The following is a 25,802-nucleotide window of genomic DNA, read 5'->3' on the forward strand; positions in this document are numbered from 1 at the left end:
TTCCCGCCATATAAAATGTACATTGTATGAATATATATTAAAGTATATGTGATGTGGTTGCAAATGAGACAACTATCCTTCAGAGTCCACATGACGCGAACTATTGCAACTATAATTTACTGTAGAACCTTCACTAATGAGCAAAACATATGCCGTATAATGAGCTATAAAGGTACTCACATAACTGTATGAAAAACAATTTAAACGAGAAAAAAACACCAAAAGGTGATTTGGTTGACAACAAACAACGACAACCACTGAATAATAGGCTTTTTACTTAGGACAGTCACATACATAATATGGCTTTCTTAGAATGTGTACGCATAATCCTCCATTCGCCTCATACAGCGATGTAACAGTTCAAAATAAGTCAAATCTATAAACATCAGATGCGTCTGTTTCAAGCCAGAAATCAATAGATAAGAATAACAACGAACAGTTGTTATCCTTTTTTTACATTACGAAAGGAAAAGGGTCGTATAATCGTCAATGGAAAAACAATTAACAATAAATCGAATGATGTTTCAAACAATAAAGAAATATTTATGGTGTGAAAGAAGTCTTAGTTGAGTTGGAAAACTATCCAAAATCTTCCTTTGATAACCATTTCAATTTTATTTTTTCAATATCCATAGAAAAGTGTAGAACAACAACGTAGATTTAATTGACTTTTAATTCATTGTTGTATCCTATGTAAGGTCGTTGGTTTTCTCGTCTAATTGTTTTGTAAAATGTCGAAGCTTTTAATGGCTAACTTAACGGTATGGGTTTTACATATGGTCATTTCATATCTGGTAGATAGATGTATGTATAATTGGTACTTATACCACATCAGTAAATAAAACATTACATGCTGAGGATGGATACAAATATATATTTTAGTTTTAAAATGTTTTCCTCATACACGTCACTCATCCGGTACGCTCGAAACAAAAACATTTTAAAAAAGGTAGACAAAAGTACGAAATTGAGTTGAAGTCACGAGTTTTATTAATGGCATCTCACGTATATTCATAGGTAAAGCGCAGGTGTCCGATCTTTAAACTGGCTTAACCATTTCCTGTTATGTACCAACTCTGGCTATCTTTCTTGACCGTGTGTTATTTTTCGTTGTGTGTACGTCTGTATTGTTTTGGAAAGGTCAGGTGTTGGTGGTTTCTGTGGTATGGTGTAGTGTCCAGTGTGTTTAGATTCCTGTTAATTTCTATGTATTATTGAAGTTTTTATTACTATGCATTGAATAGTTTGATTATATGTATGAAAATTGATATCAGATTATGCAATCTTGTTCATTAAAATCTGTTTCTGTCCTTTGAACTGTCCTTCTAACAAATTCCGTAAATGTTTAATTATTGTACTTAACTTTTAAGTAATTTCCATTAAAAAAAAAGGATCGATTAAATTTTTTTTCTTATTCTAATGAGTGTTATTTCATTACTTTTACTTTTAACATTATTTATTCATCAGTAAATATGTAGCTATATTTAGACCACAATAACCGGGATGTTGTGACGAGGTGTCTTTATTTACAGTATATTGCCAATACTTTTTAGACATACGTAATCTTTTAAATCAGAAAAGTCCAGTTTGATAGTTTGTTAAATTAATAATAAAATTAGTCAATTTGAGACCATTCTTGTAATTTAATTACTCATTCGACTATTATGTATAAATGTAATGTATGTAGGGAATCCATGCTCACGAACTATATGACGGCCAGGTCATTCAGTTATTTATTATTACAGCTAAGGGTGCTGCATTGCAAATGTCGAAAAATTTTAGGTGATTGGAAATTATTATTATTTCAAAATGTTTGTTTATTTGTGCGTGCAATGTAATTGAATTTCAGGACTTTCGCATCCTGTATTGTGTCGATATGTTGCGAAATCTTTTAACATTCACTAACTGAAAAATATATCTCACTGAAAAACATAATTGTCTCACATGAAATGAAATCACCTTTTGCCCATTGCAACCGTCTTAGAACTGTTAATTGAAACATTAACTTGATATTGTCTCAAAAAGTATTTCTTAATAATAATACTATATTCCGAAAGCAATACAGCTTATAAGATACATACACATAATTTTACATGCACCAATATAAGAATTTTTACAAGAGATATATAATATATATAAATATAGAGGTCTTCATAAAATAAAATATAATACATAATACAAAATACGAAAAACGACCAGAGAATGATATAAATAAAGTGAGAACAAATACACTTTATAATGCAATTAAATTTTCAAGTTAATAGATAGTCAGTGTTATATCTTAATATCATTATGAATCAAATGTATTTTATTTTTTAACTCTAAGTTACATTTTAGATTGAAAGATAAAACGATTTAATCTACACGGACTTATATCGTACGATAGGGTCTCTCCAAGGGCTAAATCTGCTCAAAGTTTACCGACAACTGGCGCAAGTTTAAAGCCATGTCCTGAAATGTAAAAATTGTAGTATATAAAGTGAAATAATAGAATTTACTACGACTGTAACACGTGAGAGGGTTAGCTAGCTATAAAAAGTGAAATCACAAAAATACTAAACACCGAGGAAAATTCAAAACCGAAAGTCCCTAATCAAATGGCAAAATCAAATGATAAAATACATCAAACATTTGTCAAATTCCGGACTTGGCACATGCATTTTCAAATGTAGAAAATGGTGGATTGATTGAATTTGTTAAAACCCGGTTTTAGCCACCATTTTAGACATAAGAAAATGTCTTTACCAATTCGGGAATATGAAAGTTGTTGTACATTTGTTTGATGTGTTAATCATTAGCAATGTAGAATGAAGAATCTGAAACCCATGGTCGTTCTAAATACTCTATCCTTAAACAAAAACATATTCCAATATGACTCCTCCCGAAAAGCTGCTTCACAGATGACGACGGATATGTTTCTACTGTCCTAACCACATCTCTCCCTCTTTTCGGACATTGTAACTGATCAGCCGATTTGTTTTTTAAAGCGAAACACGACGGTTGACCATATGATGCAGGAACTACTCACTCGTCCGAAGTACTTAGTTAAGCACTATATTTTGGTTTCGTGTTACTCAATCTTTTTTGTCTATATGTTCTTCGTAGTTTTTTGCAATAGTGTTACCATTTTATTCTCGAGTTGTGTGTTTTGAATGTCCCTATGGTATAGTTCACCTCATTTCCAAAATAGGTCTCATTCTTAAAAATCACTAAATTTAAAAAAATTATTACTAAAAAGCAACATGCAAAGCTGTTGATAACTGAAGATAAAAAAAAACAATTTGATAATATGACCATCAATATACAAGATCATTGACGCAAAATTTCAATGGTAGCTTAAGATGGAATAAATCAACCTTCATCCTCATTTTTTTTATGTTTGAATAAACAAACACATACAAAGCAATGCCGGGCAGAACACTGGAATTTTATTTCTTTCGGCTACATCGATATATCCAATTTCAGATATATTGATGACATTCTGTCACTCAGTAACCCACATTTCATTGATGGCCTCCATCCTCTTCAAACAAAAAACTAGGACTAATATCTCATTTAATACGTTACACTCATGTTTCTTCATACAATACGGACTTCATTAACAGGGAAATGCCAGTACCAAGTTATGACAGCTGTTTTCTATCATAAGTTGTGTTTAAGCTTTGGATTTTTTGACAACTTAATATAATGAACGTCCTGTTCTAAATTTTTCTTAGAGATCGTTACTTATTTTACCTTTACATATAATTTGTGACAACAGAGTTAGAAGAAAGAACGACAAAAGTCGACATGGCATAAGTTTTGTGATCACCATCTCGAATTGGTTGACCTATAGCCTCTCTCTAGACATATTTTGTGATCTTATATCTTTGAATACAAGTAAATTCGTCTGATATGCAGTTTTATCGATTGCGTCCTATTCACGATTGTAGCATTTTGACATAGTGTGAATACACATGGCGGAATATATTTTTTTAGGAGGTGACGCTTTACCTTAATGATTTCGCTCTCATTATCGCTTATTGTCAACATACCAGAAAATCCTGCTCCAATGATTACATTTGACCACTTTGGATGTTTGTCTAATACAAAATCTTCATCAGGTACCATCTGAAATAAAAACTATAATACAATATTGGAGTACTATTAAGTCGAATATTTCATAATCAGTCACATGACATGTGCAATAATATCTGGAATGACGTTCGACTTGATGTTTTAAATTATTCCAAATGAATATTGAACACTCTAGATATGTGTTTGCTATAACATTGATAATGAGTTATCATAGCATTTAATTGTTAGTTGAAAACAGAAATAAATAAAATATAAAAGAGATAATTCGTCATTTCTTTGGCTCTGAGGAATACAAAGTGCTTATTAAAATATTACCGTGTATATGCATGGTTCGACTATGCTTGGTTCTGAATGGAGATTTGGAAAATGGTCAGTAACATATTTCTTGATTCTGGAAATTACCCATTCTTCATTAACAAAATCTCTGTTGTCTGGGTCGACATCAGGACCCCATCCTAGACACATCTAAAACAAAACAAAATAAAAAACAATGTTTATAGTATATACTTTTTTCATAAAGAAAATATACAAATAGAATTACAATGCGCTGTGTAGTCTAGTGTTCGTAATATTCAAGTTAAAGACAGCTGCTTTTACTTAAAGTTTACTTCTTTTGTAAAGAAAACTATGTCACCAACAAGCTGTTTATTTTACAACTTTTAAAATAAAATTGTTGGGTATACCTTTCTTGAGTTATGTTGGATATTGTGTTGCTTTAACTTTGTTGTGTATGTATTAATTGCCTCCGTATTTCTTACCTTATCAAAATTGCAGATTTAAATTTTATGAAACACCCGAGGTTTCAAGATGACAATTAAACATTTAACTATACTTCAATCATATATTTTTTTCCAATTTTATAATTACCTTAACATAGCCAGGATATTCCATACTAGGAAAGCCGTACACACTGTATTTTCCATCAACAGCTTCACTCTCATAAAAAGTTGGAAATTTGCCCAATCCGTATTCTCCTGGATTTTTCTCTTTCCAGTAGCATACGCTTATTCTTATTGGCTGAAAATCAATTGACTATGAATAACAACAAATTTCATTTAAGAAATTATAAGATGATTTTTTTTTTAAATGAATAACGAAACACTTTGACCAATGCTGATTTGTTTAATGTATATCTGCCTGTAAGATCATATAATTTTTGGTCCTACAAATATTGGACAGAAAAAATAAAGATTTACCGTTATTATTATAGAAATCGATTTACGATCAGGTAACGTGTCAGGTTAAGTAACTCTTGCTTACATTTAGAACCCTAATGGCAATAATTATTTCGATTAAGAAGAACAGAACTGTATTTTAAAAAAAAAAAAATAATTCGTGAAGCAGTATTGATGCTAATTATCTAAGGTTCAACTACTGTCAAATTCTAAAACAAATAACTTCCAAATTTAGGTAAGAACCAATGAAATAGTAAATTTATTTATATATATATATCCTTGCAAGGAAAACTGATCTTATGGAAATCAGTAATGTTGATCTTATTTTTTTTCACACTGTTAAGTTCTAGATCGATGTTTTAATGTCGTTTTTTTTTGGAGTTCGATTGGTTGACGTTACATTGTTAATGTAGTGCATTGATGTCGATAGGAATATCATAAAGATCATTTATAGCTGAATATGCGGTATGTGCTTCGCTCATTGTTAAGTGACGTACGGTGACCTATAGTGGTTAATTTCTGCGTCAATTGGGTTCTTGTGGACAGTTGTCCCATTGGCATTTATACCGTATCTTCATTTTATATTATGAATATAGACTGTTCAATAATTAGAAACTGAAGCACACCCATTACATATTACTCGTCATTACATCAATGGATAATATTTTTCGATAATAATGCAATCAGTTTATAAATTTATGTAATATATAATTAAATTCACGATGGAAATGGAAAATGTGTCAAAGCGACAACAACCCGATATGCATATTTTAAAATTTTTGTCATAAATTAAGAATCCGGATAAAATATTTTAACCTCCCATCATTTTAAAGGACGTCGATGATCCTCTTTAGAATTTGAGATCATTTGGTCATATAATAGAGTAATATTTATATAAATGTAAATAATCAAGAATTGACAGACAGAGAGGACATAATGGTAAGGTGAAAAGAAAAATCACAAAAATACTGAACTTAGAGGAAAATCAATTCGGAAAGTCCATAATCACATGGCAAAATCAAATAACAAAACGCATCAAAAACGAATGGACAAGAACTGTCATATTCCTGACTTGGTATAGGCATTTTCAAATGTAGAAAATGGTGGATTAAACATGGTTCTATAGCGCTTACCCTCTCACTTTAATGACAGTCTCATCAAGGATCTTCAATACAGGTTGAATGAATACGATTGTAAATTTTAGTTTTAACATATCCTTCATACGAATGTTAAATAATTTGCGTTGTAATGAAAAATTTTGCATTATCAAATCTATCTCGCATAATGTCTCTCCATTTTAACGATACAATATCAAAACTTATTTTTAAACACATTTCTCTGTTTTTTTAGTTTAATAAACAGAGTTGTGTCTGCCTAAAAACTATTAAAAATAAAAACTGAGAAGTAAAATCCAAATTTTCATTAACTACAAACGGTTAATAAAATGCCTGTACCATGTCAGAAATATAACAGTTGTAATCAATTCGTCTGATGTGTTTCAGCTTTTGATTTTCCCATTTTGCCTAAGACTTTCAGTTTCAAGTTTCCGCAAAGTTCGGTAGTTGTGTTAATTGACTTTTTACAATAACTATCAAATAAATAAATTTTTTTTTTTCATTAATGACATTTTACAGGTCATTATTGTATGCCTTGGACAACATTTCATTGCATTGACACTTTGTACCGTCCAGGTTGCTTCTTCAATAAAATGGCCTACCGTACTGAAAGAAAATAACTCCATTTAGGTGTATGATTGTGAACATTGCAAGTCTTTGGTATCTACTATACTTTAAGATATGATATAGTATATGTCTAGACTTTGCGCAACCTAGAACCTGGGGTCCGAGCAAGTAAGAACTCTCTAAATATGTTTCCTACGAAATATTGTCTTATAATTGACCAATAATTGTTAAATATTGTGTCATTTTGGTCTCTGGTGGCGAGTTGCATGATTGGCGATCATACCACATCTCCTTTTTTATACAAACCTTCAGAGGTATGTGTATCCCTAACGTTGGTAAGAGTTGTTTTGCCCATGGTCCGACAGTTAGGATAATACTTTTACATGTATACTGGCCTTTAGACGTCTGTACAGTAATTACTGAACCAGGAGTAATATTAGTTACTACCTCGTTGTCCTTCAATATTCCGCCATTTTTTCGGAATATATCCTAAATGAAATATAAACAATGTGTACGATTGAAAACTGTCCTATGATCTTTATAATTATTTTTATATTCTAATTAAGTCATACTTTCGAACGATAATTGAAAAAAAATGAATAATTCATTCTGATAAACTGTATTAACAGGTAAGTACAGTTTAATATGAATAATGAATAAAAATTATCAAGATGTATTTTTACGTATTTACCTTAGACGTATTTGGCACAACTTTGTGGAATTTTGGGTCCTCAATGCTCTTCAACTTTGTATTTATTTGGCTTTTTTAACTCTTTTGATCTGAGCGTCACTGATGAGTCTTATGTAGACGAAACGCGCGTCTGACGTATAAAATTATAATCCTGGTACTTTTGATAATTATTTACATATGTATACCATGCATTGTACTTGTTGTACCACTTATGTTCTCTAAGTGCTTAATTAGTCCCTATTTGGTTTTACTGTCTACAGATGTGTTTTTTTTATTTGTAGTTTCTTGATACTTATTCTTAACACTAATTCCATTGACCTACCTGGAAAGCTCGTAGTCCCTTATCAGCTAGGAGTATCCCAGCACATTTATCTAAAACAAACACATAATTCTTTGGAAATGTCATCGTGGGATATATTTTTCCTACATCCTCTTCGTCTGTAACTTCTACTGGTATTCCATTTGTCTTTGAGAATTCTATAGTCCCGTTAATGAATGTATTTTCTCTTTTTCCAGCGCATAGCATTCCAGTCTCACTTTAAACATAAATAAGTCATGTAAAAATTGTGTCTTACCTATTATTTCCTCTCATTGGATTCGAGTGTCACTGACGAGTCTTTTGTAGACAAGACGCGCGTCTGTCGCAAATATGTAATTTCAATCCTGGTATCTATGATTTTATTAGATTACATTGAAAAGGTTTTAAATAAAGTTTACATCCTGAGATGAATTATAAAGACGTTGACTTTATCATAAGTTCAACTCTTCAACTGTTTCGGTTCTTCTCATCCTCTGCTTTCAAATATTCAGCTTTAGTAGTAGCTGATGAAGATATCGCTTTGGGCGCAGGAAATGTTGAACGTGTTGTTTTAACACGCTTAGTCCTGGTATCTATGATGAGTTCATTTATCTTTTTTTCAAAAGGTAAAATCTTAGATTCTTTCATATTGTTTATACTTGTAAGTGACATGATTGTATTTGTTTACGTCAATTAGACAGCTACACAGTAGAATGAAAGATGTGCAAAAATATTGAAACATATTCTATAAATAATATTAACACATACTAATACAGTGTAGTGTTAGTTTCTTTTTCCAGGAGATTCCAAGAGTTATAAGCTTCCTCCATCATAACGGCATAGTGTTTATACACACCATAAGCTTTCCTTGTGATTCGTGTCTGGCCATGTGAACTTCCACGATTATGTGGAATAGGAAACTGTAAGAAAACATAATATTTTTAATTATTGTCAATGAATATTTTTTTCAGCTTTTGTTTTTAAATTTGCGAAAAAGAATATAAAGTTTTGAATGGGCTTATGTTATATGTTTGATCTAATTTGTTGTCTGTATATGAACCACTTTTTTTTAATGTCTTTCATTAAGATATTATCTTACTATATGAATGTCCTTTTAAACATATTTTAAGTATATGTCTTAAGACAGTCCCCGGTCAATATGCCAGTCAATATGCAGTAGTACTCAAATGTGTAGTTATTCATAGAGAGTTCTATTCTCCCGTCTTGGTTAGCTTGTGATACATTGTCTTGACCTGTGTTTTGTGTCACTGTTTATTAACGTTTATCCAACATCTATAATTATACGTTTATTGATATTCATTTACCTGTTCTAGTAGTAATGCAGATTTACCTTTCTTGGCTAACTGGTATGCGGTTGCTGACCCTTCTATTCCAGCACCGACAACAATTACATCATAAGTATAGTCTCTGTTCATTTTAGTGTTCATTTAGTAATATTGACATACAACTACACAATAAATACGTGTGTAAGTAATAAGCCCGAGCTCACACAGGTAGTCGCTAAAAATAAACGATATTAACATATACTGTCTGATAAAACAGTTTTATCTTTGTGTAATCGTTTATTAAACGATTGTTATTTGACCTCTAAGGTCGCTGTATCATAGAGAATAGTTTGTCATAACAGAAAATGATAGCATTTTGTTTTGCACTTCGTAATAAAAGAAATGCAGTATTTTAAAGTGATGTTAAAAGAAAAAAATATTTGTTGTCTTCTAAATGACACACACTTAAGATCCGAAGGGTTTTACTGGTCAATTTGGATGTTATCAAAACTGCAATACAATCCCGTAGAAAGATGTGACGAATTTTGAGGACTTCAAATCTTTAAATTCCATGTTTATTATTTTGTCTTACAAAAGAGGCTTTCAAAACAGAAACTCCATCTGATATACAAACAAATCACAGAAACCAATCACTTTTCTTATTTATATCTTGTTTACAAAGATATTTGGTACATTCATACCTAACCCTATACCGTGTCGTGTTGATCATCATGATTTAGATATAGACTCATCGTATTTCTTTTTTTCTTATTTCTAACATCGTTTTAATAACATCGCTGTAAAAATAACGAAATTCGATGCAACTGTCATAAAGGTAACAGGTTTAGCGCTATAAAACCAGATTCAATCCACCATTTTCTACATTTGTAAATGCCTGTACCAATACAGGAATATGACAGTTATTATTAAAAAGAAGATGTGGTATGACTGCCAATGAGACAACTATCCACAAGAGACCAAAATGACACAGACATTAACAACTATAGGTCCCCATGTGGCCTTCAACAATGAGCAAAGCCCATACCGCATAGTCAGCTATAAAAGGCCCCGATATGACAATGTAAAACAATTCAATCGAGAAAACTAACGGCTTTATGTGAATTAAAAAATGAACGAAAAACAAATATTATTATCCATTCGTTTGATGTGTTTTATCATTTGATTTTGTCATTTAATTAGGGACTTTCCGTTTTGAGTTTTCCTGGTAGTTCAGTATGTTTGTGATTTTGCTGACACAACAACTATATCATTGATAAATATATCATAACTCAGACCCCGAGAAAACAGCCATTTATGGTAGAAAAGGGGTTCGACCTGCATGATCTAAAGTTGAATTTTGCATCAATAGTTCAACTGTTTTATTGATTATAACGTTGATTTTTGTTTTGCTTGTGCACTGCTAGATATTGAATGGGAGAAATGGTTGAAATCAAACAATAATGGGTTAAACGCCGTCAAATTATCATATGTTTGACCCAAGCCATGAGCCTTGTTTGCAGTTGTGGTTTGTCTAACATGTATATTGATATTTAGATATTAGGTTTGTCAAATATATAATGCGTTATGATAATGACAAGAAATTGTTATAAAATTTTAAAACGACAACATATAAGAGAAAGTTATGAAGGATAGTTTTCATTGTTAGATTTGGAAAAAAACAGATATTTCATGCCCATACATTTATAGGTTTATTGAAAATTTTTACAAATAAAAGAGAGAAGAAACCAAGGTGGCAATTAGAATCGTAAGTACAACAAAAACAACACCGATGCATGAAGAGAACGATAACCTTTAATAATCACTACACAGAAACAAATTTCCTTTTTTGAACCAACCAAAAACCGATAAAATAGCTTCACTGTGGTACCATGAAATAATATGCAGCAATCTATACCGATGAAATCAGATAGGAACACAGTTATATCAATAAAACAATATCTCAAACCCAGGCAAATATAATGCTACAGCACGAAACAGTACAGTATAAACATAAATGCATACTAACTCGTCAAAGATACTTGGCTACTTATTTAGTACGACTGACGATTAAATTATGTAACGATAAAATAAAGGGCGAAAATATATTACACACTTTCCTCATTTAAATATATCTTATAAAGTATTGCAAGTCAGAATTTAAAAATACAATAACATTAACCTTTTATTTTAACAGTTGTGTATGGATTTCTTTTGATTTCTTCGATGTTTTAAACCTCTGACTTTCCAAACTAATGAAAGAGATTGTAATTGAATGTAATGTAAGAAAAAAAAATAACAAAACTACTGTACTCTATCGAAAATTCAAAAGTCCCTTATCAAAAAGCTAAAACACATCAAACGAACGGAACAAAACTGTAATATTCCTGAATTGGAACAGGTTTTTCCTAACCAAGAAAGTAGTGAATTAAACCTTGTTTTATAGCTAGCTGAACCTCTCACCTGTATGACAGTCGCGTTCAATTCCATTATATCGACAACACTATGGCGTGCTTACGAAAATCGTGTTTGGTACACGAATTAATCGACTTGTATTATCGATGCTGTCATATATGACACTAGACAATGGTTTCTTCAGAGTTTAGAATATAGCAAAGTGCTCTCGATCTACAAAATTGCAGGATTTGATGTCTCTTAAGTGTGAAGAATGAATGTAAATATGTTCTTAGTAAGGTATTATCCTACCATTTGAGTCTTTTTACAGTTCAAAACAAAGAATTACTATAAATGAGTTACAACTGCCCCGAAGCATATTGATCAGTTTGAAAGGCGTTATCACAATGAGTGAAACTGACTAAAAGTTGAACTGTGAAAGAAACAATAAAAATCAAAATGAATTGAAGTTTACTGGTGCAGTACAATTGTTACATGTAATGCTATTATTAAAATATTAATAGCTTTGAATTACTAAAAAATTGAAAAATACAAACAGCAATGCAAAACAATAAGAAAGAAGTTTTAAATCAAAATCACATGAATCTTTAGTTTTCCCCAATTCTGTTTACTGGACCAGCAGTAATAAAGTTATTTCAAATATTTCGATAAAATAATTTAAAAACAAATAGGAAATTATGTTTAAAATATTTCTAAAACTATTAAATGGCATCCATTTTGAGCATTCCCCTAATATAATGAAATAGGTTTTGATTTAAAAAGCCGTACCAGAAATTGGCTGTGAAATAAAATTAGGTGTAAATCAAATATTCGTATAGATTTAAAAAAAAAAAAAAAAAAAGAGGAAAAAAAGATACCAGAGTGACAGTCAAACCCATAAATCGAAAATAAACTGACAACGTCATGGCTAAAAATTAAAAAAGACAAACAGACAAACAATAGTACACTTGACACAACGTCATCATAACAAATGGACAAACATGGCTGTATTTCCACCTCAAAAACTACTCTGAGTACAGACCAACCTGTGCATTTGAAAACGTGTAATGGCCTTGCATCCATTTGATATATAAACGTCTAACGCTCGTACTTGATCATGAAGAAAAGGATTATCATTCTCTCTTACTTATACAAAGGGGTAAAAGGGTATGCATAAACGGAAGTATATTAATAAGCTTTATAATGATCAAATGTTTTTGTTGAAACCATGAATATATATCATAGCAATGAACATGGGATATAATATTAAGGATGTACTAAGGTGAGGTTTTGAAAATTTGTGTCAGATGTTCGGACTGCTTGGCTTCTTTTCAAACAATCCAGGGTAAAATATTTTGGACCATAACATCATTTTTCTTGTCATAAAAAATTCAATAGCTTATAAAGTTCATTTTACAAAATTTAATTATATTCTTAATTTATTTTCTTTCGATGTAAGACACCAATAAAACCTACAATGCAAATGCAACGTAAACGCCCGAATCTGCCTTTTCCTGCCATTTTTCAGAACTGAAATATCTCATAAAGGATCTCCATAACCTATCAATATGTTTAGCTTATGTTGTTCCTTAACTGGTGAGCTTTCAACTTATAGTATTAATTTTAAATTTCTTTATTTCTAAAATTTCACCTAAGTACATCCTTAAGTCTAAGCTATATATCTGTGTATGCACTGTATCTATACATTAATTCTGCTCTATTAATATGTAATTTGAAAGTACAGTTTTACATGATTCATTAATTACTGCAGTATGTCAAACGATATAAATTAATGTTGTTTTATAATATATGTTATATATTATAATATATGTTTCTTGATACATGATTTATAACAAGTGCAATACTGATTATTTCGAGTGAAGGTACACAAGTGTTCAACAAATTATATTTTGGATCTAGAAAAGAATCTATCAATTTGACAAGGTGATAAATCATAAGAAGGTTCTTTTCCCATTGCCATTTCTCCAAGAACTTTTCCAACCACTGGTGATAATTTGAATCCATGACCTATAGTAGCAATAAATAATAAACAAAAGTATGCATAAGTAAACATAACTTTGCTGATTGTTACAGAATATCTGTATCTTATTTAACAAGTTATATCATGTTTTTAGAACCAAGTATTAATGAACACACAAGTTGAAACTTATTACTGGACTTAAAGAAACATAAATTGCTTCTCCTTCAAAAATACTTGATTTTAAACCCAAAATGTTAGTGTTTATAAAGCAAAATATTGAATTTTCTAAGCAAGTTTTTGTTCATGTCTATGTTTAAGATGTTGCTTTTTGTTTTTTAAGTTCCAGCTGTGAGAAAACATGCGCACACAGTCTTTGATCTTAGGACACCAGATAAATAACATGTTCTTTAAATTTAGTGAGCATGATGATCAATGTTTGGTTCTTGACGGAGTCTTCATTGGTAAGATGAGTGATATAATCATAGCAAGACATACTTATCATTCGGACGCACTAGGGTTTTCTAATTTGTTATCGATGCCATTGGGGAACGTTTATGTTTTCTCTCTTGTTTTTGTTTTATTACAATATATATCTCTTAGTTTTGAACACCGCAAACAACTGTTGCTGTTTATGTAAATGCCCCCTAAATATAATTCATATCGGTTTTTTTTAAACTACAATTACGTTCAACACTTTTTCGTTGCAGAATATTATATTTAACTTAATTGTTTTTACCATATTGTCTTTCTTAACATGGTATGTCCGCTTAAGTTTTTTTAATTCATTCCTATAGAAAAGTTCGCTATGATGTACAAAATATTAAATAATAGCATAAAAAAATGTACCTGAGAATCCAGCACCAATAACTATATTTTTCCATGCTGGGTGTTTATCCAATACAAATTCTTCATCTGGTAACCAATGAAATTATGGTTACAACATACATTGTTAATGAAAAAAATTAGCTCCAAGTTAAATTAAGAAATTACAATATAGTTTAGAACGCTTACCTTTCAACATTTGAACAGCGGTTTACTACTGTTGACTACTGTTGCCATTATTTACTGAACAAAAAGGAGTGTTTGAACATTAAAAATATTTAGAAAAAATCATTTAGCCAACATAACGTTTTATAAAGATTAATAGCGAGTTATGCATGCGTAGTAGACGCTCTCAATGTCTGTGCGCTCAGTCGCGATCTTTTTAGGGTTCGTGCGATTCCCCGGTTTTTGTTATTTGCCTTGATTTGTGTACTTTTCATCTATTAACGAGATTTGAACCACTACAAGAAATATCTGATATCTTGGCAAAATACTGTCGCTTTTATCTATTTCACATGTTATATTTGATAACTTAACGTTATTATTTTCTTTGTTTTTCTGCGATAGTTAATGCGTTTCAGTCAGTTTTAGTTTGTAACCCGGATTTGTTTTCTCTAAATCAATTGATGACTTTTGAACAGCAGTATACTACTGTTGCCTATAGTCTGCACAAAGTGCGCATTTCCACAATAAATGTCTCTTCAGTGATACTCGAGCTCAATTAATTGGAAAATCAAAACATTTTAAAAAAATAGAACAGCTTATAATATTTATTTTTTAATAAAGCGGCTATTTTACGGATTGCTTTTAACTATTTTATTCGTATCGCTTTGATATTGACAACGTATAATAAAATATTTATCCATGCATTCAAAATAATAAAAACATAAATAATTTTTGAAAATCGGTATGATCTATATGCATTTAAATGTAAAGATGCATCCCTACATCTGCTGCTTTTTTCAATGTAAACCATTGATATATACTTCAACTTACACTGTAAATGCATGTTTCTAGAATACTTGGTTCTGGAACTAGATTAGGGAAATGTTTTGAGACATAACTTTTCAGTTTATCTATCACCCATGTGTCATCTACAGTATCTCTGTTATCAGGGTCGATGTCTGGACAAAAATGTAAACAGATCTACAACAATGTCAACATATCTATACTACTAAAGGAAGAAACCGATTTCATTGAGCCGCATCTCCTGAAACATTACAAAATCGGAAATATTTGTGATTTGACGTATAAATGAAGAGTTATGCTTCATAAATTTGCCTTTAAAACAATCTGTTATCCACAGAAAACGCCATTTTTTTTAGAAAATACTCCAATTCGGAGACCGTTATCGTTCCGTATCTTATACGCTATCGCGCATGCTAAGTTGACGTACTGCCCGTGAAATTTAATGACGCTTTGTTTCAACACTTGCCCAATTATACCGCGATTTGGTTGGCATCTTCTAGTCTTAACAATAGCTACGGTATTGCATATGACTATATCCAGAGCAAACTATTACTATCAGTATCAAAATTAAAAACTAATTCATCCTCTTCATCGATGTAAAAGATTTGAACATCGGTAAACCATTTGTGGAGAAAAGAAATTAAAAATAAAAAGAACAGGTTCTAGCCCCGGCCGGGGAGAAAGTTACGAATCATATCTACTCTAACATCGTAACGTTGATTTTCTAGGCACTTTATATATGTCACGGAAGACATACAAACACATTCCGCTAAACATTTTATCAGATTTTAATCAGTAGTAGTAGTGTAATCATTCATTGGACGTTAAAATATATTAGTTACCTTAACATGTCCAGGATATTCCTCACTTGGTAAGCCATACACATCATAGTTATCTACCGCTGGATGTTGTACAAAGACAGGGAATCTGTTCGCAGGATATTGCACATGAATCTTCTCTTTCCAGTAACAAACTGATATTCTTAAAGGCTGAAATTTGTGCGAGTAAATACAAGCCAAATGTTACATTTGTTGAATTAATAAATCGTTGATTCATACAAAAATGGGTAAGATAATTAAAGCTTTTGTGGGAGCTCCATTATTTATTTTAAAGCATGATATAATTTTATGAAATCATGACTCGCATAACTCTGAAACGCATTTATAATTATAAATGTGTTTCCCTTTGTTCGATGTTTATAGCACTATTTTAATTGTTTGATCCTCCATACTTTGGTTACTTTTTGTTACTTTGGTTTGTTTGAAAAGTTTTATCAACGACCATTCCACCACTTTGTTAGTGTATATCATTGTTTGATTTTGTTTCATCACATATTCATCATATAATAAAATCCTACCCTTAATGGAATGTGGACACCGAGAGATGGCAGAATCGTTTTAGCCCATGGACCAACGGTCAACACAAGACTGTTGCACTTGTATGATGATTTTGAAGTATTGACGGTTATAACTTTTCCAGGGATAACATTGACCATTGCCTCTCCATCATGTAAATCTCCACCGAACTTCTTGAATTGATCCTGAAATTGAAAAAAAATGATATCAATTGCTATCATATATCATAACAGTGGCTATTTTGCACGTTTACAAGCAGTAATCAACTATCAAATGGCTGCACAAAGTCAACATTGGGGAAATTAAAGAAGACGTTTGTAGATTCTCCAAAATCTATCCAGATTACATTGACAGTCCTTGGAAAGTACTCTCAAGCCACATTTGTGGCCAATGAATTAAAAAAAAAAAATTTAAAACTCATCTATATCATGTTCTTACACACAAATTTATCATATATCAGTATTGATTTTTTTGATTTTTTTCTTACAAATTTGCTGAAAGCCATGGCATGTGGAAACTGAATATGACTCTGATTGTTTATTGTTGTGAGGTTTTTCAGGTGAAACAGTCAAATAAAGTTTTTTTTTAAATCAAAAAGCTCTTCAACAGTTTTTGCAACGTCACTGTAAAAGATGCAGAGATCTTTCCAGTGCGTCTGATATGCTCTGATTGATACTTTAGAATTGTTAACTGAATGATAAAGTTGCATGCTTTTGGAAATTGTACCTGAAAGGCTTTAAGAGCCTTATCCGCCCGTAGTATTCCACCACTGTGATCTAAAACGTATGTGAAATCTGTCGGGTAGGATATCATTGGATACTTAACCTTTGCTTCATCAGAACCGAATACATCCATTGGAATATTATGTTTTCTCATAGCTTTGATTGTACCATCGATAAAATCGTTACCAGATTCACCTACAGATAACATTCCTGTGTTTCTGAAAAGTTCAAGACTTTAAATTAATATCATCTATCACAAGATCAGAAGAAAGGAAAATACATAATAAATGAACAAAATGTTAGGAATAGATATGTATGAATCTAAAGAAATTGATGCAAACAAACAAAAAAGGATCAAGGTGAATAATCGAATTCCAGTCTTAGAAGAAAAGATTTGACTAAAAACACGTTCTTTACTTTTTGTTTCTACTGTGAATTACACTTTTCTATCCTGAAATACAACAACCATTTAGTTTCTCGTGTATGTCTGCTAGGTGTTTACAAATCAACAAATTGTGAAGAATACATAAAACTAAACAAAAATGATATAATTTGTTTGGTCGTGAGGTTTCCTTTCAAAGAAAAATGTACTACCTTTTCCCGTTTGTAGTGTTATATTTTATTTTAAGTTATTTAGTGTGTATAAAGTACTGTAACTCCTAAACTAACTTCAAATATTGCCGCAGGTATAATCAGTAATAAATATGTGTAATACATGGACAACTTGCAGGCTCCAATTCGCCTTTTCAAAATCTAAAGGACTATGGGTAAAATCATTATTCATACACCAAAATGAAAATAACGTTACGTCATTTGATGGATTTCCATTATTTAGAAGTTATTAAACCAATCACAACGTTTTGGTGTACGCTTTTGAAAATATTACCCATAATTAATTGATTCTGAAACGGCGATTTAAACTGGTTTTGTGATCAACATCGCGAGCTGGTAAACATGGTAATTTTGGAATCAGACGGACGAATAAATGATTCGTATGTTTAATATAAGTAATATTCATGTGAAATAATAAACAGTTACTGTCTTTTGATGAGGTAAATGTGTGGTTTTATTGACTTTTGAAAAACTGATATTCACTGAGGCCAACGGCCGAAAGAGGGACGAAAGATACCAGAGGGACAGTCAAACTCATAAATCGAAAACAAACTGACAACGCCATGGCTAAAAATGAAAAGGACAAACAGACAACGCCATGGCTAAAAATGAAAAGGACAAACAGACAAACAATAGTACACATGACACAACATAGAAAACTAAAGAATAAACAACACGAACCCCACTAAAAACTAGGGGTGATGTGAATATCAGTTTTTCAAAAGTCAATTATATACACCTATTGACTTGGTGTGAGGGTAATAGCAAGTTAGTTGTCCCTGAGATACCAACTATTTCTCGAGGCGAAGCCGAGGGCAATAGTTGGTATGCTAAGGGACAACAACCTTGCTATTACCCGCATAACCAGTCATTAGGTGTTTTATTATACTGAACAAATCCACTTTATAAAAAGTTCACATAAATCATCTGAAAGAAAAGAAAACTGTCACATAAACATGCACATGATGAACTCTATTTTTTTTTATTGCTTCTGGTAAGTGATATATTAATTTTAAACTAGAACAGACACAAACAGATTTTAAAAAATTACAATATCATATTGACGTTGCCAAGCGCAAAAATTCAAGTGAAAAAGTTTGTGACGTCATTACTGTCCAATGAAACATGAGTATGAACAAGTACCGGAAATATGTTGATGAAACTATTAACCGGGATAATAGTCTTTGAAACTATTGACTGGCAAATAGTCTGTGGAATGAAATAGCACAATTATTTCATTACTTTTTGTATAGAAAAACATACTTCAAGGTATAATAATCTTATTTATTCAAAATCCCATTCATACAGTAAAACCTACTAAAGTTTAATCAATATGGAATAACATGAATTACATTATCATGATTTATCGTAAGCATAATGTTTATGATTTAATATGGCGGAACTTAATGAGTTCTCGTATTCTTTTTGTAATAATCCTATATAATCATTCGATCTACTGTAAATTCAAATATTTGTTTGTGTGTGAGTAAAGTTGGAAAGACATGTAAACAATATCGAATAAATACATGAATATTTCTGTTTTACTCTCTTTTTCCAACTGCTCCCATAACTGAAAGGCTTCATTCATCATGACGGCGTAATGTTCCTTTGGTCCATAAGCTTTTCTGGTGATCATACTCTGTCTATGAGAACTACCCAGACTATGAGGCAGAGGAAACTGAAAGTTATTAAAATATTACAGATTTGTATTAACTATTACAAATATAGATCAAATATTTTTAAATTGCACTGGCGAATTTGTTGGTTCCTGAATAAGAGTTTGAAATTGCGATTTATCAATCAGTAAATCACGTATCATAATATTTAAAGGCATTGCTCCAAATAAAGTAAAAGTTTGAACCTAGATGCCTGAAATTATTGGAAGATGTGTTTATACCGCCTTCAAAATCTGTAATTATATTATAATATGTATGTGTATGTGTGTTTCCTTATAAAGAACATAGAGATGTTAGTTAGGTAGATTTTTTTCTTGGCACAACTCTTTCTACTCTGAGTATATTGGTGAACTCGACATTTTTCCGATTTACTACCAGCGTGTCACTAAAATCTTGTGATAAGTAGTTTGATACATATAGGAAGTAATACCCTAAACATATATATGTTGTTATGTTTGGCCTAATATATATAATAAATATCTACGGGTCATGTTTGTTTGCTTTTAAATCGCATAAGTCTTTATTCATCTTCTATTTGCGCAAGTTACAGAAATTTTACAAAAAAAAGAGAGTAGGTGTTTATTTCTTTTATTTGAAATGTTTGACATTGTTTGATAAGATTAATAAGTTCCACACAAATAAGTTATGCACGCAAATCTCAATTTCACCAACGACATGTGTTTAACAAATGTGATAAATGTACAAATTATTCCGCATTTGTATACGCCTCAATGACAACAGTACGGTGATATATTATGTTTATCCAATGATCCAATTGACTTGGTGTGACAAGGTAGATCGTATTATATGTGGCAGGGGTTCAAATTAGCGGTTGTCCGAGGTCTGCGACCACTTTTGCAGTCGGACTTTCGACTTGGTTACTAGCTATGCTCGACATGCCCGACTTGAGAGGAAATAAAAAAAATAACTTTGCAAACCTTTTTACCAAAGTCTCCTAATAAGCGATCTCAAAACTTGTTTTTATCATTATTTTCATGACAGCGAAGTTCATTTTGTTCAACCGCTAGCTTTATACAGAAAATCGACGACAAATAATGTGTAAATTCGAATAAAATCGTATCTGACAAAAACAACATTGAAAACAAATGGCTGACATGAGAAGAAAATTACAATATCGGATCCGATTCCGGAAGCAGATATGGATAACTCCGGGTTTTGGCGATCTTTGAACTTTTTAAAAAATCAGACAGATGACAAAATACATCTTTGCATGGTAAATAAATATAAACACTAGAATTGAAAACCAAAAGATATATATGTAAAAGAATGAAAAAACGGAACATATTTTGTACTGAAACTCGAAATTACTTTTTGACAAATTTTTATGTCAAAATCCAATACAATGTGAGTCTTTGTGACAGCTGGGAACAGTATACCTAACAATATATATGGTCCTGGTGACAGTATAAATTTTCTTTACCAGTAATAAATGTTGGTAAAGCAAGTTAGATGCTTTTAAAGTGTAAACATATTACTGCAATTTCAATGGGTATTTTTTTTCCCTCAATTTTGATGGGTCAGTTAAAATAGCTGGAAGTTTCTTATTTTACACATATAGTGCAACTAGATTATATGATATCTGAATGTAAGCAAATCATATGATATGTATGCGGAGTCCGTTGGGGCACTCTTCCCCCTCCTGTTTGATAACTTTGAAACGGATGAGATCCTCACCTCTCAACCATATACATTCATGTATGGGACGATATAACTAATCAAATGAAATATAGGTGAAGTCCCTAGGGTCACCCACCACCTCCTGCTTTAGAACTTGGAAAAAGTCGAGACCCCCGTCCCTCGACCATATCTATTCATGTATGGGACAATATAACCAATCAAATGAAATACAGGGGGAGTCCCTGGGGTCACCGACCCCTCCTGTTTGGGAACTTTGAAACAGTCGAGATCCCCACCCCTAAACCATATACGTTCATGTATGGCACAATATAATAAATCAAATGAAATATATGGGGGGTCCCTGTGGGTCATCCCACCCCTCCTGTTTGAGAACTTGGAAACGGTCGAGATCCCCACCCCTAAACCATATATATTCATGTATGGGACAATATAACAAATCATATGAAATATAGGTGGAGTTCGTGGGGCCACTCTACCCCTTCCTGTTTGAGAATTAAAAAACGGTTGAGATCCCCACCCATAAACCATATATATTCATGTATTGAACAATACATGTATAACAAATCAAATGAATTATAGGGGGAGTCCGTAGGGTCACTGCACCCTCCTGTTTGAGAACTTGGAAACAGTCGAGAACCTCACCCCTTAACCATATATACTCATGTATGGGACTAAATAACAAATCAAATAAAATATAGGGGGAGTCCCTGCGATCACCCCATCCCTCCTGTTGTTTGAGAACTTGGAAATAGTCGAGATCCCCACCTTTAAATTAAACCATATATTTTCATGTATGGGACAAAAGAACTAATCAAATGAAATATAGGGAGAGTCCTAAGGGTCACCCTACCCAATCCTGTTTGATAACTTGGAAACAGATGAGATCCCCACCCCTCAACCATATATATTCATGTAATGGACAATATAACAAATCAAATGATATATAGGGGAAGTCACTGGGGTCCCCACCCCCTCCTGTTTGAAAACTTGATAACGGTCGAGATCCAGACCCCTAAACCATATATATATTCATGTATGGGACAATATAAAAAATAAAATGAAAACTAGGGGTAGTCCCTAGGGTCACCCCACACCCTCTTGTGTGTGTTTTGAGAACCTGTAAAAGATTCAGATACCAACTCCTAAACCATATTCATTCCTGTTTGTCATTTCAAAAAGATTGAATTACATACAAGGTCAATCTCATAGGCGTCACATATGCATATCACTTTGCTAGACCTTACATCTGTCATTCTATTCCAAACTTCGACATCATGGACTTGGGGTGAAGGTGGGAGTCATTTACATTTACTATGGACAGGTCAGTCAGACCTCATCATTGATCCCTGTAGAAGAAAACAATTTTCTGATTTGTGTCTCATAACTTTTGTACTGTAGAACACAAACTCAGTTTTCTTTCTTTTTACAGACAGAGCACATAAACAAAAATCAAAGACAAGAATTCGAAAATTGACTACATGAGGTAATGTAATCATTTCTGATTTGTTACCATTGATTTGTCTTCTTGGTCGATCAATGAGGTGAACTGCTGGGTTGATGCAATTGCTGGTGGAAATTTATTATCAAATAATTTAACCAGTCAAGTCGTCAATCCGTCGTCTTCAACTTAAGAAAATAATAGGCCTCCCAATACTTTTACTTTGCTTAAAGTGGTAGTCTGAAATCTTTAATGTGTTATATATAAATGCATGATTGTTTTCCCCATTGCAGTTGATGTGTCTTTACCAGTAAACTATGTGAAACGTATAAATATGGTCTTTAAAGATGTGCAAAGTATTAAAAAATTATTATAGAGGTTCAATAGATTTTATATAGTTTGTATCCCTTTATAATTAGAACGTTCAGGTTAAAGAGGAAGTCTACATTATAAAATATGTATTGAAGACTTCGATCGGTATATATTAAATACATTAAACTTTAAAAGGGAATTTTGCTTTTAGGCATTTTGTTATGTATTTCAAGGTCAAAGCTATGAAAATATACCCGGGATGTTTACAACTCAATCAAATGTAGAATCTATTTAGTTAAAGGTCTGTGCGGAGTCTGTATAATATTTGTTGTTAATTGTGTGTATAATATATGCAATATCTCAGTAAGGAGACTGTATATAAATCTATTCAAATAAATAAAGAATAAACACAATTTCCGATTGGATTTCAATATAACGATTAAGAAGATTTCTGCTGTAGCAACTCGTTTTACTTAAAGAATGTATATTTTTTGCAACGAATGATCAATCTCGTACAGATGACGTTTTTTTTTGCATATATATCCAATGCCAAGCGCACTCGCAGTGTTGGTCACTGTACATTATTTGAATTATTTTTAAAAATTTCAGCTTTTGGAATTCACCAACAGCTATGAAATCAAAATACCAGTCCTTAAAATAATGCAAAGCATCATACTAAAAAAATGTTCTTATTGTTTAGATAATATCGATAAGAAAAGAAGGAAGTATGACATATATATTCCCGTCTAGATAAATTATACATTTAAAGGTGTTGAAAGGTGAAGGGTGTTATCTATTACAAAATTATAACATTTAAAACTTTAAAAAGAAAATTTGCTGTTAAACATTTGGTGTGATAGTTCAATGTTACAATTATTAATTTTTATCAACTGTTTAATTTATGATCTTTCCTTTTTATATCGAAGTTCTCACATGTCACTGGCCTTTCATCTGCTTGGTGATTTTTTTTATTGAATAAAAGGGAGGGATCAATAGGTCTTAATCTTTGGAAAATAATTCTATTTGGAGGCAAGTGACAGTCCCGACTGTATCATTAGAAAAATTTCTGTAAAACTTTCCCTTTTTCATTTTCAGTAATCATAAAAGACTAGGGTATTAACTTCTTCAGGCAAAGTTGACTTACATTTCGCTATTTTCTAAGTCCATTTTGGTCAAATAGCTCCTCAACTCTTTATGTTCGTATACCTCCTTGGTTTTTCACTATTCGATGTTGAGCGTTCCTGGTTAAGGTAAGTCCACGACGTATGATATTTATAAATTGTTGTTTTTATTTTTACAATTGGTAAACAAATGGAAAATCATTTAACAGAGAACATAAATCTTGTAAAACAATCATTATTACACCAGGATTGTCGATTTCACCACCTTGTCAAGTCATTTACTAAATTTTATTATCAGTACAAGGACATCAGAAGGGATATATAGTAATTTTTAAAAGTATTGTTAAAAGTCATTAAAAATAGAATATTTTGGTAGTCCTATTGATCTAGAATCTAGAATCTTGTATCGGATCAAAACATTCATTTCCATTCTCAATTTTATTCTTAAACAAGTAGTTGGCATGATACGGGTCTCATATTGTGGGTGATGGTATGATACTAAACCCCTAACGGGAGAGTTTGTACTTGATTTTCATATGATGAAATCATAATCTTTCAATCAGATTAATTTAGGTCTGGAGCTGGCATGTCAATACATTTGAGCCCGTTGTTAGTTTATGTATTTTCTGCATTTTGCTTAGTTTTCTTTTTCTGAATCAGACTTCATTTAAACTGAGTTTTACTGTATGTATTGCTAAGGGCTAAAAAATATTATGAAAGGTTTGCTCAACTAATTGGGAATACAAAGTAATAAATAAAATATATTCAATGCAATTCAGTAATTCAACACTTATTTGTACATCATCCTGACGAAATTTGATTTATTAGAAAAATCATGCTTTTCGCAGACTGCATGGGTGCCTTGCATTACATCTGTTAGAGTTATACTGGCTTATATTGTAGTCTTAAACGGTTAATAATTGTATCTAACTTTTAAGTAATTTCCAATAAAAAAAAAGGATCGATTAAATTAGTTTTCATTCTAGTTGAGTGTAACTTCATTACTTTAATTTTAAATCGATACATTATTCATTCATCTGTAAATATGTATATGTAGCTATTTTTAGACCACAATTATAAGCGAGAAGTTGTGACGAGGTGTCTTTATGTACAGTATATTACCAATACTTGTCCTTTTTAGACATTCGTAATCTTATTAAATCAGAAAAGTCCAGTTTGACAGTTTGTAAAATTATTAATACAATAAGTCAATTTGAGTCCATTCTTGTACTTTAATTACTCATTCGACTATTATGTATAAATGTACTGTATGTAGGGAATCCATGCTCACGAACTATATGACGGCCAGGTCATTCAGTTATTTATAATTACAGCTAAGGGTGCTGCATTGCAAATGTCGAAAAATTTTAGGTGTTTGAAAATTATAATTATTTCAAAATATTTGTTTATTTGTGCGTGCAATGTAATTGAAGTTCAGGACTTTCGCATCCTGTATTGTGTCGATATGTTGCGAAGTCTTTTAACATTTGCTAACTGAAAAATATATTTACTAAAAAAATAATTGTTTCACACAG

At 31.7% G+C, this 25,802-nt stretch overlaps 2 protein-coding genes across 2 annotated transcripts; both read right to left on the reverse strand.

Moving 5' to 3' along the window:
- Window positions 1-401: 401 nt before the first annotated feature.
- LOC134697380 (peroxisomal sarcosine oxidase-like) lies at window positions 402-9,835 on the reverse strand. Its single transcript, XM_063559639.1, has 8 exons — window positions 9,249-9,835; window positions 8,692-8,843; window positions 7,948-8,161; window positions 7,241-7,423; window positions 4,945-5,094; window positions 4,393-4,542; window positions 4,035-4,110; window positions 402-2,451 (listed from the first exon to the last, which is right to left on the reverse strand). The coding sequence occupies exons 1-8, from the start codon at window positions 9,369-9,371 to the stop codon at window positions 2,411-2,413; spliced, it is 1,089 nt and encodes a 362-aa protein (XP_063415709.1). The 5' UTR covers window positions 9,372-9,835; the 3' UTR covers window positions 402-2,410.
- A 5,555-nt stretch (window positions 9,836-15,390) lies between these two features.
- Window positions 15,391-22,649, reverse strand: LOC134705820 (peroxisomal sarcosine oxidase-like). The gene is made up of 6 exons (XM_063564539.1): window positions 22,641-22,649; window positions 19,588-19,739; window positions 17,454-17,667; window positions 16,730-16,912; window positions 16,215-16,361; window positions 15,391-15,549 (listed from the first exon to the last, which is right to left on the reverse strand). Exons 1-6 carry the CDS (start codon window positions 22,647-22,649, stop codon window positions 15,391-15,393), a joined length of 864 nt encoding a protein of 287 aa, XP_063420609.1.
- Window positions 22,650-25,802: the final 3,153 nt, after the last annotated feature.

This window comes from Mytilus trossulus, chromosome 1 (assembly GCF_036588685.1).
Source record: "Mytilus trossulus isolate FHL-02 chromosome 1, PNRI_Mtr1.1.1.hap1, whole genome shotgun sequence".
Classification (NCBI taxonomy): domain Eukaryota; kingdom Metazoa; phylum Mollusca; class Bivalvia; order Mytilida; family Mytilidae; genus Mytilus; species Mytilus trossulus.

Coding starts and splice junctions, on each gene's coding strand:
- LOC134697380 (XM_063559639.1), bottom strand. CDS start 9,371: ATGAACACTAAAATGAACAGAGACTATACTTATGATGTAATTGTTGTC. Junction 4,543..4,944: donor AATATCCTGGCTATGTTAAG/GTAATTATAAAA, acceptor GTTTTGTTTTAG/ATGTGTCTAGGATGGGGTCC. Junction 2,452..4,034: donor CATTGGAGCAGGATTTTCTG/GTATGTTGACAA, acceptor TTTACATTTCAG/GACATGGCTTTAAACTTGCG.
- LOC134705820 (XM_063564539.1), bottom strand. Junction 17,668..19,587: donor AGTAAAACAGAAATATTCAT/GTATTTATTCGA, acceptor TGAACTTTTCAG/AAACACAGGAATGTTATCTG. Junction 15,550..16,214: donor AATATCCTGGACATGTTAAG/GTAACTAATATA, acceptor ACATTGTTGTAG/ATCTGTTTACATTTTTGTCC.